The following is a 16,021-nucleotide window of genomic DNA, read 5'->3' as shown; positions in this document are numbered from 1 at the left end:
CAGGGCCATAGAGCGGGTGGTTCTCATGATGTTGTTTTTTTTTTTCTTTGGTGACTGTTTTCCAAGCATTCAGGGTGTTTCCGGGGTCTTCAATGGGTAAATTGCCAGTGGTTCGAGGCCGGCAATGGGTCAAAAGTGTTGTAGATCGTTACGATTTTGTTGCTGAAAGATTCATAAAGGTTGGTTTGTTACTCTTACGAGTTCCTAAGGTTGTATGTGTTATCAACTGGTGCAGTAAAGTCATTTTCAGTCATTAAGATCTCTTTGCATTTGTTGGTGCTGTTTTCTTTTTGCTTTGCTAGGGCCCTCTTCTTGGTAGTAGTATCTCAGTGCCACTTTAAATGTGACTTTTTCTGCTTCTTTCTGCTTAGTTCTCGATTTTTTTTATCTCCAGTTGTTTGCAATGTTGTTAAGTTGCATGGAGTTCATTGATGTACCAACTTGCATGTTTCCTGGTTCTCTTTTTGTTGTTGTTTTTGGATGGACTAGGCAGTCAGCTCAGTCTGAGATCCTTTTGTCGAGTTGTTTCAGTTTGTTTAGAATTTAGATTTCTGGTGAGGTTGGCCTGGTTCATGTGCAGGAGGTGGGACCATGTTGATTCCATGAGCCTGATCCAGTTACAGACCACCTGAGTGATGGTTATGTGTTGCGTATGGTGAAGGGCGTTAATGTGGAAGTAGATGATGGCATGGTCAGTCTATGTGAGAGACATAGTTGCAGTGATTTTGAAGTTGAAGGTGGCAAAGACCGGGTCACAAGTGTATCTGGCAGAGTGTGTTGGTCCAGTGATGTGTTGAGTAAGTCTGAGGTTTTCCAGGCTTTTCAGGAGTGTGGTAGAGCTTGGGTCATTCTGGTTCTCAAGCTTGAAGTTAAGGTCTCCAAGTAAGATGTAGGCTTTTGCTGAAAGGAGCAATGAAGTCTGAGATGTTGTCGGTGAAACTGGCTCTGGGTCCGGGCGGTTGGTAGATGAGGGTTCCATTCGAGGTGAAGTTTGGTGAGATTTGCAGTTTGAAGTGTAGGCTCCCTATGTAGGGAGTTGAATCCTTGGTGCCGGTGGTGCAGCTGACGGTTTCTTTAAAGATGACCGTAATTCCTCCTCCTGGATTGTGTTAGTGATCATATTGTGCGATTTTGTATCCTTCCGGGATGGCTGAAGCGCTGTTAGGTGCAGACTCTGCAGTAGTCCTGTTTTTGTGAGGGGGAGGATGTCTCTGGCTTCGTTGTTTAGGATGTCCCAAATTTACTTCGTATGTGTTTGTAAATGGGTGTTGAGGAGCATGCATGACAGTTTGCTGTGTTTGCTAGCTGGCTTGTGTGTTTTGTTCTGTGTGGTTTGTGTCAGGATTGTTTTTATGGGATGGTGGTGTTCCTGTAGGGGAAGCGACAGTTGGTGCAAGTGAATGCAAGCACCTTCTGTGTTGTGCGGCATGGCTGCAGGGAGGAGACAAGCATCCTGCATTGATAGACCTGGAAGGAGTCTGCGGAGAACTATTTGGGGGCGGTTGGACCAGGGTTGGTGGTGCTGGGTGCGGATGGGTGCAGCCAGGCGCAGCCTTTGGCACACTATCGTCTCATCTGCACTGTGACCATCATTAAGTAGGTCCTGGGATGGGGAAGGAGTGCAGGAGGGTGGTAGGCGGGCCTTAATGGGATATCGTGAAGGACAGGTAAGGAGCAGGGGAGGTGGGAGGCGGAGAAAGAAGCGCCTGAAGGGGCAGCAAAGAAATCACAGAAAAAAGTGCAAAGAGTGTGTGGAAAAGAAGAGCAGGGAGTGAGTGGAAATGAGCAGCGCAGATGCAAAAAAGGCAGTGGGAATGAGCAGATTGAAGCAAACCGGGCAAGAGAGTGAATAGAAAATGAGTAGGAGAGAGGGAAAAGAGCAAAGAGTGAGATGCATAAGTGAAAGAGACAGAAGGGCAAAGCGTGAGATAGAATAAGATTAGGGAGAGAAAGGGTGCAAGTGTGAGAGAGAGGATAACCAAACTGCAGTAACAAGAGCAGCAGAGGCTGCTAGAACCACCGGAGCGGGGTCCGCAAGGACCTAAACTAGTCCAGGTGAACCCAGAGGACAAGACCTAGATAGCTGCTCTCCGATTAGATGTGTATGTGTTTGTGGGTTTCCTTTCTTTCGTTAATGAGATTTTGTTCTTGCATGTTGATTAAAGTTACTTAGGAATGAGTTATTAAAGAATAATAATTATGGACACGTGTCATGGTGATCCTGTGGAACTATAAATAACATAATATTGACGTTTCTGTATTGTATTGCTCTTCTCAAGAAAACATATAGGATTGAACTTTGCCCATGCTGTTCTTTATTGGATCTGCTCCTTGAACTTCCCATCCTCCTCTTACGTTCTTTACTGCTTCATGGATGGGAGGCTGTTCACTCAATCAAGGCTGGCCTATGTCTACAAAACGTTGACAAAAGTCATCTTAAATACAACTGATGTAAATGTTTTTGATGGGTAACTCCGTCAGTTGTCAAATCGTTGAAAATGGGGAGTAGCATATGTGTGTATACCTTTCAGCATTACAATGATTGTGTCTTAAGGCGTATGCTTCATTCACCTTTTTGTGTTCTACTCTTTCTTCTGAGACTCTGACATTTTTTGTTTGTTGTGGTTCTGCTCTTTTTCTTCCGTCTAGATCGCTGTAGTAATGGGCTCCTGTACAGCAGGTGGTGCATATGTGCCTGCAATGGCGGACGAAAGCATTATAGTCAAGAAACAGGGCACCATTTTCTTAGGGGGACCTCCTTTGGTGAGTTATTTTATTAAATACATAAAATATTTCTAAGTGACGAGTATTATAAACAAGCCCAAGTAAAAAAAAGACAGAAAAAATATATGAACACAAAAACAGTCCGAATACTGTATGAATATATACAAAGGATCGTGTTTTTAAAATGAGGGATACTGACAATCTTAAAATACACTCCACTGGATCCAGACACTTCTTGAGATACTCTAACCCATAATACACTCACTTCTCCTCAGCTTTGCACCATTTCACCCCTCTCCGCATGTGTCAAAGTATGGACTTTGATACTACACCAATTTCAAGCTACAGCTGTGTGTGCCGGTATGAGTATAGGATCACACAGTTCCCTTTTGTACTTGGGCAAAGGCAGCTCTCCCCTCCTACTCAGTGGCAATACAGCGACGAGCATTCTATCCACATGCAGGGCAATATTACGTTCCATTTAGTATTTCCTCACATCCCATCAGAGGGGGAGTTGGGGTACCTTCCTGCGTAGTGGACTTAGATTGCCTCAATATAGATTACATGGCCACCTCACAGGGGTCGTTCAGAGTCTTCCTCCATTCTTCATCCTCCTCTGTGCCCAAGTCTGCCACCCATTGCTCATGTAGGTTAAGCAAAGAGTCCTGTAGATTGCAAAAGCAAAGTGCTATATCTTTTAGAAACCACTCGGCCTTCCTGCTCCTCCATTAGGACCCAATCCTCGACTGGAGTGGGAGCTGTATTTCCCTCCTGTCAAAATTATACCTCTTGGTAGCTCGCTGAACTCAGAAGTACTGAAAGAATTCAGTTTACAGTAGATTATATTCCCCGAGCATCACCTAAAAAAATATGAAACTGGTACCCCAGTTACAGGATTCTAATCGTGTCCCATCCCTTTTACCCTTCCAAGCGTGTAATCGTGCGCATAGCCGGTTATGGAGTTATTGTCTTTCAGATCCTCTAAGTTCATATCTTCCCAGGGCGTGAATGTAGTAACTGTGTCATGAGAAAAGTCCCTTTGCCTATTCCCACATAAAGGAAATGCTGAGAAGCCACCAATGAATATCTAGAGTTGTAGAAGTGTAAAATTTATTTGGAACTGATGTAAAAGGCAGCTGAAGGCTAGACTAGTTCTTCTTAAACTAGGCAAATGCTACTGTTCTGTGAATTATTGCCCCTTTTTGTGATCTTCATTTGTATCATTGTATGGCAGTTCTGGTGAGATTTGAGTGTGTTTTGATGAAATACACAAATACAAGAAAAAACTGTTTGCATCGAGAAAATGCAAACAGTTGTAAGTGAGCGGCATCAATCACTGGTTTACATCACGGTCTCAAAATATTCGTAAAACTGCATGTTTTTTTAAAGTGTCATAAAGAGCTTTAAATGACTTTAAATGACTGTTTATTTATAAAAAAACAAAGTTCACTTGTAACAAAAAGAACCATTTTTAAATAGGTTTTTTATTGATTTTGAATAGAAACGAGATCTACCAATGGTATTGTACATACATCGAACTTCAACACATATGTTTCACTCTGTGACCCAGTACAATCAATCAATCAATCAATCAAAGAATTTATAAATCGCACTACATACCCGTGAGGGTCTCAAAGCGCTGGGGGGGGGGGGGGGGGTGGCTGCAGCTAGTGATCGAAGAGCCAGGTCTTGAGTAGTCTCCTGAAGTTCTGTGGGTCTTCTGTCTGTCGTAGGAGGAGGGGGAGGGAGTTCCATGTCTTGGCGGCGCAGTGGGAGAAGGACCTGCTCCTGGAGGTGGTTCTGTGGATGCGTGGGACGGCGGCCAGTGAGAGGTTGGCGGAGTGGAGTTTCCTGTTGGGTACGTAAAATGATAGTCGGTTATTGAGGTATTCTGGGCCGGTGTTGTGGAGTGCCTTGTGTGCATGGGTCAGGAGTTTGAAGGTGATTCTTCTGTCGACGTGGAGCCAGTGCAGGTCTCTCAGGTGGGGGGTGATGTGGTCTCGGCGGGGGACATCGAGGATCAGGCGTGCAGAGGCGTAGAGGGTGTTGCCGTAGTCGAGTCTGCTGCTGATGAGGGCGTGGGTGACTGTTTTTCGTGTTTCTGTAGGGACCCACCTGTAGATCTTGCGGAGCATGTGGAAGCAGGTTGAGGAGACTGTGTTGATTTGGTTGGCCATGGTGAGTTTCGAGTCGAGGATGACTCCCAGGTTGCGTGCGTGGTTGGTTGGTGTAGGGGCGGTGCCCAGAGATGTGGGCCACCAGGAGTCGTCCCAGGCTGAGGGGTTGGGTCCGAGGATGAGGATCTCCGTCTTGTCCGTGTTCAGTTTGAGCCGGCTTTTTTCCATCCAGTAGGCGACAGCCTTCATACCACAGTGGAGGTTGGCTTTGGCGGTGAGGTGTTCCTTGGTGAGGGAGAGGATCAGCTGGGTGTCGTCGGCGTAGGAGATTATGTTGAGGTCGTGAAGTCCAGCGATGCGTGCGAATGTGCCATGTAGATGTTGAAAAGCGTCGGGCTGAGGGATGATCCTTGCGGGACGCCGCAGATGGTCTTGGTTGCTCCTGAGTGGAACGGGGGGAGGCGGACTCTTTAGGTTCTGTCGGAGAGGAAGGAGGTGATCCAGTCCAGGGTCTTGTCATGGATCCCTGTGTCGTGGAGGCGTGTGCGTAGTGTGTGTGTGATGGCAGACGATGTCGAAGGCGGCGGAGAGGTCCAGGAGAATGGGGGCTGCTGTCTCGCCGTTGTCGAGTAGGATTCTGATGTCGTCTGTGGCAGTGATGAGGGCGGTCTCGGTGCTGTGGTTCTTGCGGAAACCTGATTGTGAGGGATCGAGGATTCTGTTGTCTTCCAGGTATCAGGTGAGTTGGGTGTTGGCTATCTTTTCAATGACCTTCGCCGGGAATGGAAGTAGGGAGATGGGCCGGAAGTTCTTGAGGTCGCTCGGGTCCGCCATGGGTTTCTTCAGTAGGGCGTTAATCTCGATGTATTTCCAGCTCTCAGGGAAAGTCGTGGTCTTGAAGGAGAGGTTGATGATGTTGCACAGATGGGGTGCGATGGATCTGTCGGCCTTGTTGACGATGTGGTGGGGAAGAGGGTCAGATGGGGCGCCTGAGTGGATGGTGCTCATGGTTTTGACGGTGTCCTCGGTGGTCACGCTAGACCATGCGGTGAGGTGGTCGTGGTGGATCAGTGGGTCTGGCGTGGTGGGGATGGCGGGGTTCGTACATACAATGCTGCATAAAGCATTTATAGGATTAATTATGCCGCCAAGAGCTTATCCACTGGGCATTCCTGGAAAACTCAGTGACAAACTTTTTAAATTGCCAGATGCCTCTAATATTTTTGGATTAGGCGAACCCAGCCCCTTTGAAAGTCTTGCTTATTTCCTCCATCACGATGCATGGGACCATGCTGGAGGTGATACTGTAGAGAGTAAGATGGTACATAGTAGCAGTATGGATGGCAGATGCACAACAACACTGTGGTATAACTCCTGTAGAGGACCGTTCATTCCGCTATTACCCAAACACTGAATTGTTATAGCTTTTTTTGCTAGTAGTAGAGCTAAATCAATGCATCTTGGCGTGCCCTTCTTATTTTTAGTTCTAGGGAGCAGCTTAAAAAGCATTGTCGGGCATCTGTAATTTCTGTGCCCCTAGTGGCCTGCACAATATTTTGGAGGATCACTCTCCAATATGTTTGCAGCAGCACTAGCATGACCAACGAATATGATAGACTGGTTGCAACGCCCAGCAGTGTAGCTTGAGTTATGGGGATCCTTTAATGCTCAACACTTCCCCAGTTACCCCTTATCCCTGCAAGGGATAATTATTTTGACAGTATAAGAGATGCAAAGCTGCATATATTGGCAAAGTTCTGAAGGAAGAAGTGACAAACTGCATTGGGTGAACAAGTATAATATTGAAAAGTATGTAATTTCAGGCTCTGCTAGAGTAAATATAAATCATAAACACTACAGAAAAAACAAGCATTTGGATTTTCTGGTGAATGTACCTCTTATCATAACTACTTTAGGTCTCCGTTTGAGATTAACACATTCAATCTTAAAGATAAATCAAATAAATAATGCTTTCTTTTTTTTTGCGTTCTTTTCCTCCACTTTCTTTTATTAACGTTTTTGTGCAGTAGTTGGTGTTTGCCAGCATTATTTCCGTTTATTCAACACTTTTGACCTCCACCATGATTTGCCACCATCTAGACTTGGGTCACGCTCCATTCTTATTGAGTCGCTTCAGGGGATGGATTCTGTGTCACACTATCCCAGAGCCAACCCAGTATCTATGTGTTTTTATGCATAGGACTTTTACACTGAGGCTTTGTGACTTGCAATCCTATTAGTTTCCTAAAAGTTGGCCTCCTCAACATCCCTTCCCACATTTATGCATGTGGCTGGGTGTTCACGGTTTCATTTCTAGGAAGCTTGAAAGAAGACCTGAATCTGTTGTTTTAGTCCTTCTAGATACGTCATCCCAATATTCTGGGGAGGGGTTTCTCAGTCTTGGATTTTTTATTTGACCTAAAGGCAATCTTGAGGTGTGATATACAGCCTTGAGGCGGAATTAAGTTCTGAATCTACTGTCTTATCTACTTGCTTCTTGAGCTTGCTCTGGAAAGCCCATTTCAGAAAACAAACGTCAGTGTATGCCATGTGATGGTTGTCTAACAAGGATATTCCTTTATTGTGCTCCTGTTTTGCTTTCTTACCTTTAGAGATCTCTTGCCATGCTGTTAAGCGGTTCAGCACACAGCTGGCCTTTGCAATAGTTTGATCCTGGAACTTAAAAAGGTCCTGTGTGGTCCTAGAGTTTTCCATTTGTGCCTATAGGTCTCCATGCCAATTTCTTACAAGGGTTAGGCACAGTCTCTCCCCCCCCCCCATTCTGCAACAAATTATGTCCCCATTGACATAGCACCATTGACCCAGTATGACTTGTACCTTTAGGCCTTGAAATATTTACCTTTTTACTTGCAAACACTGCGATGCATTCATTTACTGCTAGAATTGTGCTACCTTTTAACACAGGTTGCATTCTTCATATTTTATGTGTGTTGTATATGTTTGTTGTCGCCGGTTGGTTGATTGCAAACTGTATATCAGTGTATAATCACTTCAGTGATATGGCTGAAATGTCCCTATGACTGCAAGGGTTGGGGGAAAAGCCCGAGAAGAGGTGGACATTCAGAGACGAGTATATTCTATTCTCATTCAGCAACACTGTCGGCGAAGAACCATGACTGCAATTTCTACAAAAGATTCATACACCGAGAATAATTTCTATTGTGAGATCATCATGCGAGGACAGTTAACGATGCAATATAAAGAATAAATGGCTAATCATATACATAAGATGTCATTCATGATAGAGTATTCTACATATATGAAGAACAATTTATAATCTGTTCAAACTGATACTAGATGTATTTGATTTAATCTGTTAATTAACTCCAAATATATTTAGAGAAATGTGATAAATCTAAGAAATGTATTGCTACCAATGCTATTTTGTGCTTTAAACTACCTGTTATAATGGGCCCCTCGCTATACCGTAGAATGAAATCTCAGGTCAGGCAAAGCCAGGCTTATCACTCAAGCCAAAGTGATGCTGGAGAATCACGTAGGCAACACATTTATGTAGACGGCCCCTGCCTTTGCAGTAACCAGAAATTTTCAATTTACCTGGTGACAGCCCTTGAAACGCTACCATTAAGCAGTATGTTCTATCTTGTATATTTATGTTTGTATCTTCCCTGTTGGTTTGGCTCTTGCTGTCCAGCCAATGTGAATGTGCTGTGTGGAACATTGGGGTGGTGGTGATGCAATGGAATGTTTGGGTGCCTGTAAGGTGAGGTAGTCAGTTGTAGTATAGCAGCCTTGCTTAGGAAACAATGGTAGCCATATCAATTTTCTTGCCCAATTCGAGTGGCCTGAAAGTAGAAAAAGTTAAACCGAGAATTGTTACAAAAGAATGTAAATGATCTGTATCTTGATTTGATTGAAATTTTCTGATTTAAATTGAGTTTATATAGCGCAAACAGTTACCCTGAGGAGTACCGGCGCTTATGAGAAGAACCAGGAAAGTGAAGTCAATTTAAACTTTTGAAAAGAGCCAAGTTTTTAATAATTTACGAAAAAACCAAAGAGAAGGAGCAGATTTTATCTCTAAGGGAAGGCGATTTCAGTAGTTAATCGTACAGCGCATGAAGCTCTTGCCTCCCAATGAGGAGAGCTTGTAAGATGGTACAGTGAGATTTCTGGCAGAGCAGGACCTAAGCGTTCTGTTGGGGACATACCATCTGAATTTTTCTATAAAGAAAGTAGGGCCTTGTACCAGTAATGCCTTATACGCAATCCAAAACATTTTTAACTTAATTCTTTAGTGCACAGGAATCCAATAGAAGTTCCCCAAAGTGTGAAAGGCGGCTGAGGCTTCAGGATTTTCAGCAGCAAGCTTGCCAGTGTATTTTGCAGAGTTTGCAACTTTTTCAAAAGAGCTTTGAGTAAACTGTATATAGTCCATTGCAATAGCCCAATTTGGACTTTACAAGGCAAAGTACCACTGTTTTCAGCAAGTGCAGGGGAGAAAGGGTGCAATTTTTCTAATGCTCTGCAGCATAAAAAAGGCTGTAGAGGTAACCTTATTGACTTGTTCTTTATATGTTCGTTTTATCGGCAATCTGGATTGCCAGATGTTTCTCCTTAGTCACTGGCTCTGGTAGTGAGCTCAATTTAACCAGCCACCATGATGGATTCCAGAAGGAGGTGTTCTTCCTGAATAAAATGACCTCTGTTTTAGTAGAATTTAATTTAAGACATTTTTCATTCATCCATACATCTTGGCATCTTGCGCTTAGCTAATAAATTGTTAAATGATAAACTGATGGATCCTGAAAAGATGAAGTTTGGAAATTACATTTTTTGTTACCGTTTGTGTTTTCTTATGTTACAGGCATTACAATCACATACTTTCTGCCACTGGTGGGGTCTTGAAAGTCTCGGTAGCCCAGTGACTTAACATGTTTCCAAGGTCACCTTCTCACACTGAAGCCTGGTTCAGTTTAGGCACAGTCCGGCTGGATGGCTGTGTCGCATTGAACAGTGGTGGCATTGTTTTGGTGTGTACCTCTAGTCAGAGGCTTACTCAGTTAATTAAACAACTTCTAGATCGAGAACATGTGGTTAAAGAAAATAAACAATGTAACCTAGTTCACAGCGCTAATCCACAGCTCAGAGCTCGAAGGACAGACCTTTCTCAGTCTCGTTTTTTATTTGGTTACTTTCCTCCTGTAAATTCTAGGCCCTCAGTCACGCCCTCACTTCACTTGTCTTGATTACTCTTTTTCCACTGTGTGAACCCTCTTGTGAGCAGAGCGGATTTGATGGATTTTATGTGCTGCCTAGTCAAGTTTAGCGTGTGAAATGACTAATATGATAGGTAAGCTTGGAAAAGGCTAGCCTTGTCTCCCCAGTATTATTTTCTGGATTGGACTAAATTGAGGACCAGCCAGAAAATAATGGGTATACGTTATGAGTTAAAGCACAATAACAAAGGCAACAATTGCTGTCTGTTTAAGAAAAACATACAGAAAAAGTTGCAGTGGGCTTATAAATAGGAAGTCTCCATGCATACAAGTCAAGCAGAAAAGGTGGGTTGAACAAATTGAAATGCTCCACCAAGATCTCGGAGCAGGATAGTTTAAACAAATATGATGGTGGTTTTGAATGGGCATGGCCTCGGACCACCTCTCTGCAATCCAGCTCCGTGGCACTTACTGGAGGTACTTGGTGGGCTAGTTGCCCCCCCCAGGGACCCTCAGTATTCAAAGGGACTTAATCCCCCAACCCAGAACGTGCCAGGAGGTGCATCTGCAGACTGGTGGAGAAAGGGGGCGTGGCCTGGTGTGAGAAGTTAGCAATCCTGCTGTGTGGGACTTACTGGAGGTAATAGGAGGGATAGTTGGCCCCCAAGGTTGACGTTGGGGGCTAACTATCCCTCTCATTACCTCCAGTAAATTCCACACAGTGGGATTGTTAAGAGATGTACGGAAGCCACGTTCCCCTTTCTCCATCACTCTGCAAACGCGATTTCTATGTTATATTAGAAATTAGCATTTAAAAAACCTTTGAAATTCACTGAAATAACCATAGGTTTCACAGACGTTATAGTTAGGATTTAGCATTTAAAAAAACCCTAGAAATTCACTGAAAAAACCATAGGTTTCAGAGATGTTATAGTTCGAAATTAGCATTTAAAAAACCTTACAAATTCATGGAAAAAAACATAGGTTGCAGGGACGTTATAGTTAGTTGGACATTTCACTCGTTCTAAACCAGAGAAATGTGGCTGTTTTAGTTAGTAGAGCTAACTATAACTTGCGCCCCAGCAATGCACTACTGATGATGTCACATATTACATCACCCATGACATGCTCAGTGATATCACTGATGACATCTCAAATGACATCACTAATGACATCATCCAGTGACTGAGTGTTTCTAAAAATGGAAAGAATTTTATATCTATATATGCCAAGATATATTGAAGAATGATTGGTTGTCTGAGAACCTGTATGTACGCCTGGGTGTTTGTGTGGGTGGGGGTGTGTGTGGTTGATTCACTGGGTGTATCCCCCCCCAGTTGTTCCAGGCTTTTGGAGGCACACCAGCTGCAGGACGAGACCACTTTGGTGCAATCTGGTAGGAACAGCAGACAGGCCGGCAGGGTTGGCGCCATGTCAATTGATTCTCGTGGCTCTTCAGTGTCCTTCTTTGGTTGGTAAAAATCTGATTTCCTGGTGTCAGGGGATGCCCTAAATACTAAATTTAGGTAAGTATAGGTTAGTAGTCAATGGGCTGCTTACCCCTGCAGTCACTATGCCCCCTATATGACCACGTCCTGTGATAAGTCAGCATAACCCTGTCCCAGAGATCCTAATTCTGCCATCACCAAGATGGCAGACTCTTAAATTTGATATCCACATCAGGTAGAGGTGGAACTAGCCTGAAGGTGGACACACCTTTCAGACTACTAATTTTCCTGCCTGTCGTGGCGCCAAATGGGCCTGGATCAGGGGGGTGGGCATCCCCTCACCTCTGAGGGAAGCCATTTTCGCATACCAAAGCGGTGGGCTCTTTGAAGCTTCCTGCCTTGGAATGCTAATTGACCAGCCTTCCTGGAGGAGATGTAAAACACTTCCCTCCAGCGCAGGCATTATTCCTGATCTCCTTAGAGCGTGGACTCGCACATGGGGGTCAGAAACTCATCTGTGGGGGCAGGCTGGACTTGACCAGTCAGCCAGCACACTAGAGGACTGCTAGGTTTCAGGGAGTACCTCTAAGATCCCCATTGGGTGCATGTATTAATAAGTCCATGACTGGAATCAGTGTGGGTTTATTAATGCAAGGTGTTTGATACCAAACATCATATGTTTCAGCGAAGCCATTACGTAGCCGGGGTACTCGTTTTGACCAGTACCCATTACACACTTTAAGATTGCTTTCCTGCTCACTTGTAATATCCAGTAATAGAATAGACATCGCAGGGGTATATCTGCTCATGAAGATATGTCTTAACATAACATTTAATGCACCCTGCCTTAGGGCTCAAAGGCCTGCTGTAAGGGTGACTTAAATATATTAGATTCTGTGACTTTGGCATGACACACAGGAGTGTGCCATGTCGTGTTTTCACTCATGGTTTGCCACCTGTCACGCAGCCTGCAATGACAGTATGTGTGGAATTTGTGTGTGGATCCCTTAGGGTGGCATAAGATATGCTGCAGATCTTTGGAACCCTCTTTAACACTCATGCCCTTGGGACCTGGGGTACCATTTACTAGGGACTTACAGGGGTGCTAAAGTCCTTAGCCAGTTATAGCACAATCAGACAACTCCTACTTTTGGGGAATGAACACTGGCACTGAGGTCTGGTTAGCAGGCCTCAGTGCACTGTCAGAGTAAAAAATCAGCCTCTAATAGTTAAAATGAGGGAAAAGGTTGGAGGATAACTGTTACAAAAGTCCAGTTTCCTACAACATGCAAAACATGCATAGTTAATTTCTGCGCTGCAGGTTCAATTGCTCTCTTTACCTGCGTTTAGCTGCCGCCAGTTTGGGCTTGGTAGTGTGGTGGGCAGGGCTGGCCTGGGGAGCACTGAGTTTCTACTGTCCACTTTCAGCTCTTTGAGCACTTGCAATGGTTAAAAACATACATGAAGCACTTCTATGGACACAGTCTCTAGTCACTTCGTACTTTATGCACGCTAATATGCATACTAGCACTGACTGAAAGCATTAGTCCCACTTTGACATGGATGTAACTCTGTTGTAGGTGAAGGCCGCTACAGGAGAGGAGGTATCAGCAGAGGAGCTCGGAGGAGCTGATCTTCACTGCAGGTGAGCTGCAATCGCACACGCCTCTTGTTTTTATTATATTCGTATGTGCTTATGTTTAATACTTTTACAGTGACCTCTTTTAAAGACTTATTATTATTATTAAACCATCTAATGTAACTCAACTGGAGCATGGGATGCTTCCACAAGGCTACCAATGCAAACTCGACAGCTGGGGGTGGAGCAGATACTGGACTCGTGGTGCTCTCAAATGGTGTGGAATGACGATGAGGCCCAGTTTGATATTTCTCACCTGGGGGGCCCGAGTGACACTTAGTATGACCACAGGACAACGCAGGCACATTAAGACACAAACGGTAATGTTACTCAATCAGCCAATCAAATTATTTTCATCTCATATAGCCCTAGGAGAAGGGTGTCTAAGCGCTACAAGAAGTAAATATGGAAAATGTGCCAACTGGGAGAACTGGCCTTCTGTGTAGGGGGGTCTGTTTAAAGCGAAAATTGGAAAACCCCAGACTTTGGTAATTTTTTTTTATTATTTACTACCAATTTAGAAAGTGCTTGCAAAGAATGTGAAGAAGGATTTGTGTGAGCCTCTGGAAAGGACTCCTGTGTACTTCCTTAAAGGTTTTATATTACAAAATGGGTGAAATTAAGATTACTGTGACTTGTGTCTTGAGATGAAGCTTCAAGTATATAATGTTAGAGTGATGAGGGTAGACCATAATATTCAGTAGTTTACCAAGAACTGAGCATGGTGTGCAGATCAACCCAAGATCCAACAGGAGCTCGGCGAATATCTGCTGTGTGCAGAACGAGCCACCCTTTAGCCGGAATCAAATTTTGAGAAAATGGGGAATACACAAGGACCAGCAAGTATTTGCTAATTGACAATGCCTGTAGAACTTCAAAATGAAGACGAAAGTGGGCCCCAAGTAGAAATTTCTGACTTTGACAGTATTAAAGAAGACATACAAAGAAGCGGTACAGACGTCTCTGAGTGTGCATGATCTTTACTTGCTAGGTTTACAGAGGCAGCATAAAAATGCACAAAAGCAAGAGAATCTTAATATTACCAGGCTTGTGTGCAAAGACATACTGAAGGAGCTTCACAGTGAATTCGATTTAGCAAGTTCTTAGAGTTGAGACCTCAGTGTGGCATTGCTCATGCGTAAGAGTGCAATATAAAGGAAAATCTGATGGAAAAAGTAGTGTTTTCTGTACCTACTCAAAAACGTTATTGCGTCCCAGTAAAATTAGAGCCATGAATCAAAATGTTAGTTCGCCATTGGTATGTGCTTGGAATTTGCCTATTCAACTGATTTAAAAAAAACAATTCTCCAGAATTCAACCGAATCGATGCTGATAGGCATTTACAAGGCTATTAACTATAAAAGCAAAGTTTTGCGTTTATTTTCCTCTGGTTACATTTACGGCATCTCTTCACAAACCCCCAACTGAATGGGTAATTTCTGCGTTCATATTGTTTCTACCACAAACACTGTTTAGGATGTAAACTAAGAATGAGCATTGTGGGTAAAAAGCATAAGGACATTTCGTTTGTCTTGTCAAAATTGCCATAAAAATATAGAAATAAAGCTTGCTATCAATTAGGTAATCTTTATCCAGCCAGTTTACTTTCTGTTTCACTCATTTGCTCTTATATTTTAAGATGTTGTGACATGTACAGTGATTTGAATTAAAGATGTTACCTACAAGTACATGGACATAGTCTGGAGCACTAAGACTTCTGTTTGTTCCAATGTTTTTTCCTCGTAAACTTTCAACTTAAATTTCTTAAAAATAGAGCTTCGTGTTACATTACTTTATCACCTAATGTTCAAGGAATTTGTTGTTCTTTTAATGCTGCATGTTGCATATTAGATCAAATAATAGACATTTATGTTCATAAAAGATTTTTTCTTCTTCCTAGCCAAAAACATGTGCATTTCTCTTTTACAGAAAGTCTGGCGTAACAGATCACTATGCTTCGGATGATGCCCATGCACTTCATCTGGCAAGGAAGGTTGTGAGAAGTTTAAACTATCAGAAAAAAGTTGATGTGAGTATGGGGCAAAATGGTTCATGAGTATTGTGCAGACATCTGAACCATAATATTGGAGCACTTTAATGCACTTACACTGTACACAAGGGGGGAGGGAGCACACTGCCTCTCATCCCAGCACAGTTCACCCCATTGCATTCTGGTAAATGCATTACGCTTACTTCAGAGTTGCTGTAGTTTTTCACAAAAGTTGGTGCAGATAGTGCTGTTATCTACTGACAACTGTGTCTGGGTTTAGCCCTTCATCAGTAGAGAGCAGAAGTAGTAGAGTGCAGAGAAAAGTCATCTGGGGTTGCTGAAATGCTGCCCAAGTCTTAAAAGGCCACAGTACCACTCCACAGGCACAAAGCTGCATCCCAGTTGAGCTTATCAGTTTGTTGGCTCACAGGACCATTTTTAACACAAGGTGGGAGGGAGCTCACTGCCTCTCATCCCAGCACAGTTCACCCCATTGCATTCTGCTAAATGCAGTACGCTCACTTCAGAGTTGCTTTAGCTTTTCACCAAAGTTGGTGCAGGTAGTGCTATTATCTCTAGTAGGGGACTGCTCTGGCGAGGGAGGACCCACTGTCCTCTCTGTGGTGGTGACCCTTCCTTATCTGATATTCTCCATGCTATTACTGCAACTATAATGGCACTAGAATCTAAGATTGACACCTTGAGCTCTGACCTGGGTCTCTTATGAGACCACCAGAAGCGACTGGTGGAGAGGGTCACCACCAAAGAACGGGTCATGGGAGACATACCGCCCACGCTTACCATGACCGTGGAACCCCTGCAAGCTATGGAATCCTAAATCTGTACCCTGGAACTCTGAGCAGAAGATGTGGAAAACCTCTCATGCCGCTACAGCATACAAG

At 43.7% G+C, this 16,021-nt stretch overlaps 1 protein-coding gene across 1 annotated transcript in view; it reads left to right on the top strand.

Annotated features, from left to right (window-relative positions):
* Window positions 1-16,021, top strand: part of MCCC2 (methylcrotonyl-CoA carboxylase subunit 2) — a 264,869-nt gene that overhangs the window by 126,535 nt on the left and 122,313 nt on the right. Inside the window, exons 7-9 of the mRNA XM_086960805.1 lie at window positions 2,650-2,763; window positions 13,071-13,135; window positions 15,059-15,158. Coding sequence (XP_086816931.1) covers window positions 2,650-2,763; window positions 13,071-13,135; window positions 15,059-15,158 — 279 coding nt within the window. The remainder of the gene's footprint in view (window positions 1-2,649; window positions 2,764-13,070; window positions 13,136-15,058; window positions 15,159-16,021) is intronic.

Source organism: Lissotriton vulgaris, chromosome 3_1 (genome assembly GCF_964263255.1).
Source record: "Lissotriton vulgaris chromosome 3_1, aLisVul1.2, whole genome shotgun sequence".
NCBI lineage: Eukaryota > Metazoa > Chordata > Amphibia > Caudata > Salamandridae > Lissotriton > Lissotriton vulgaris.
This window is presented reverse-complemented; position numbering and strand designations above follow the sequence as displayed.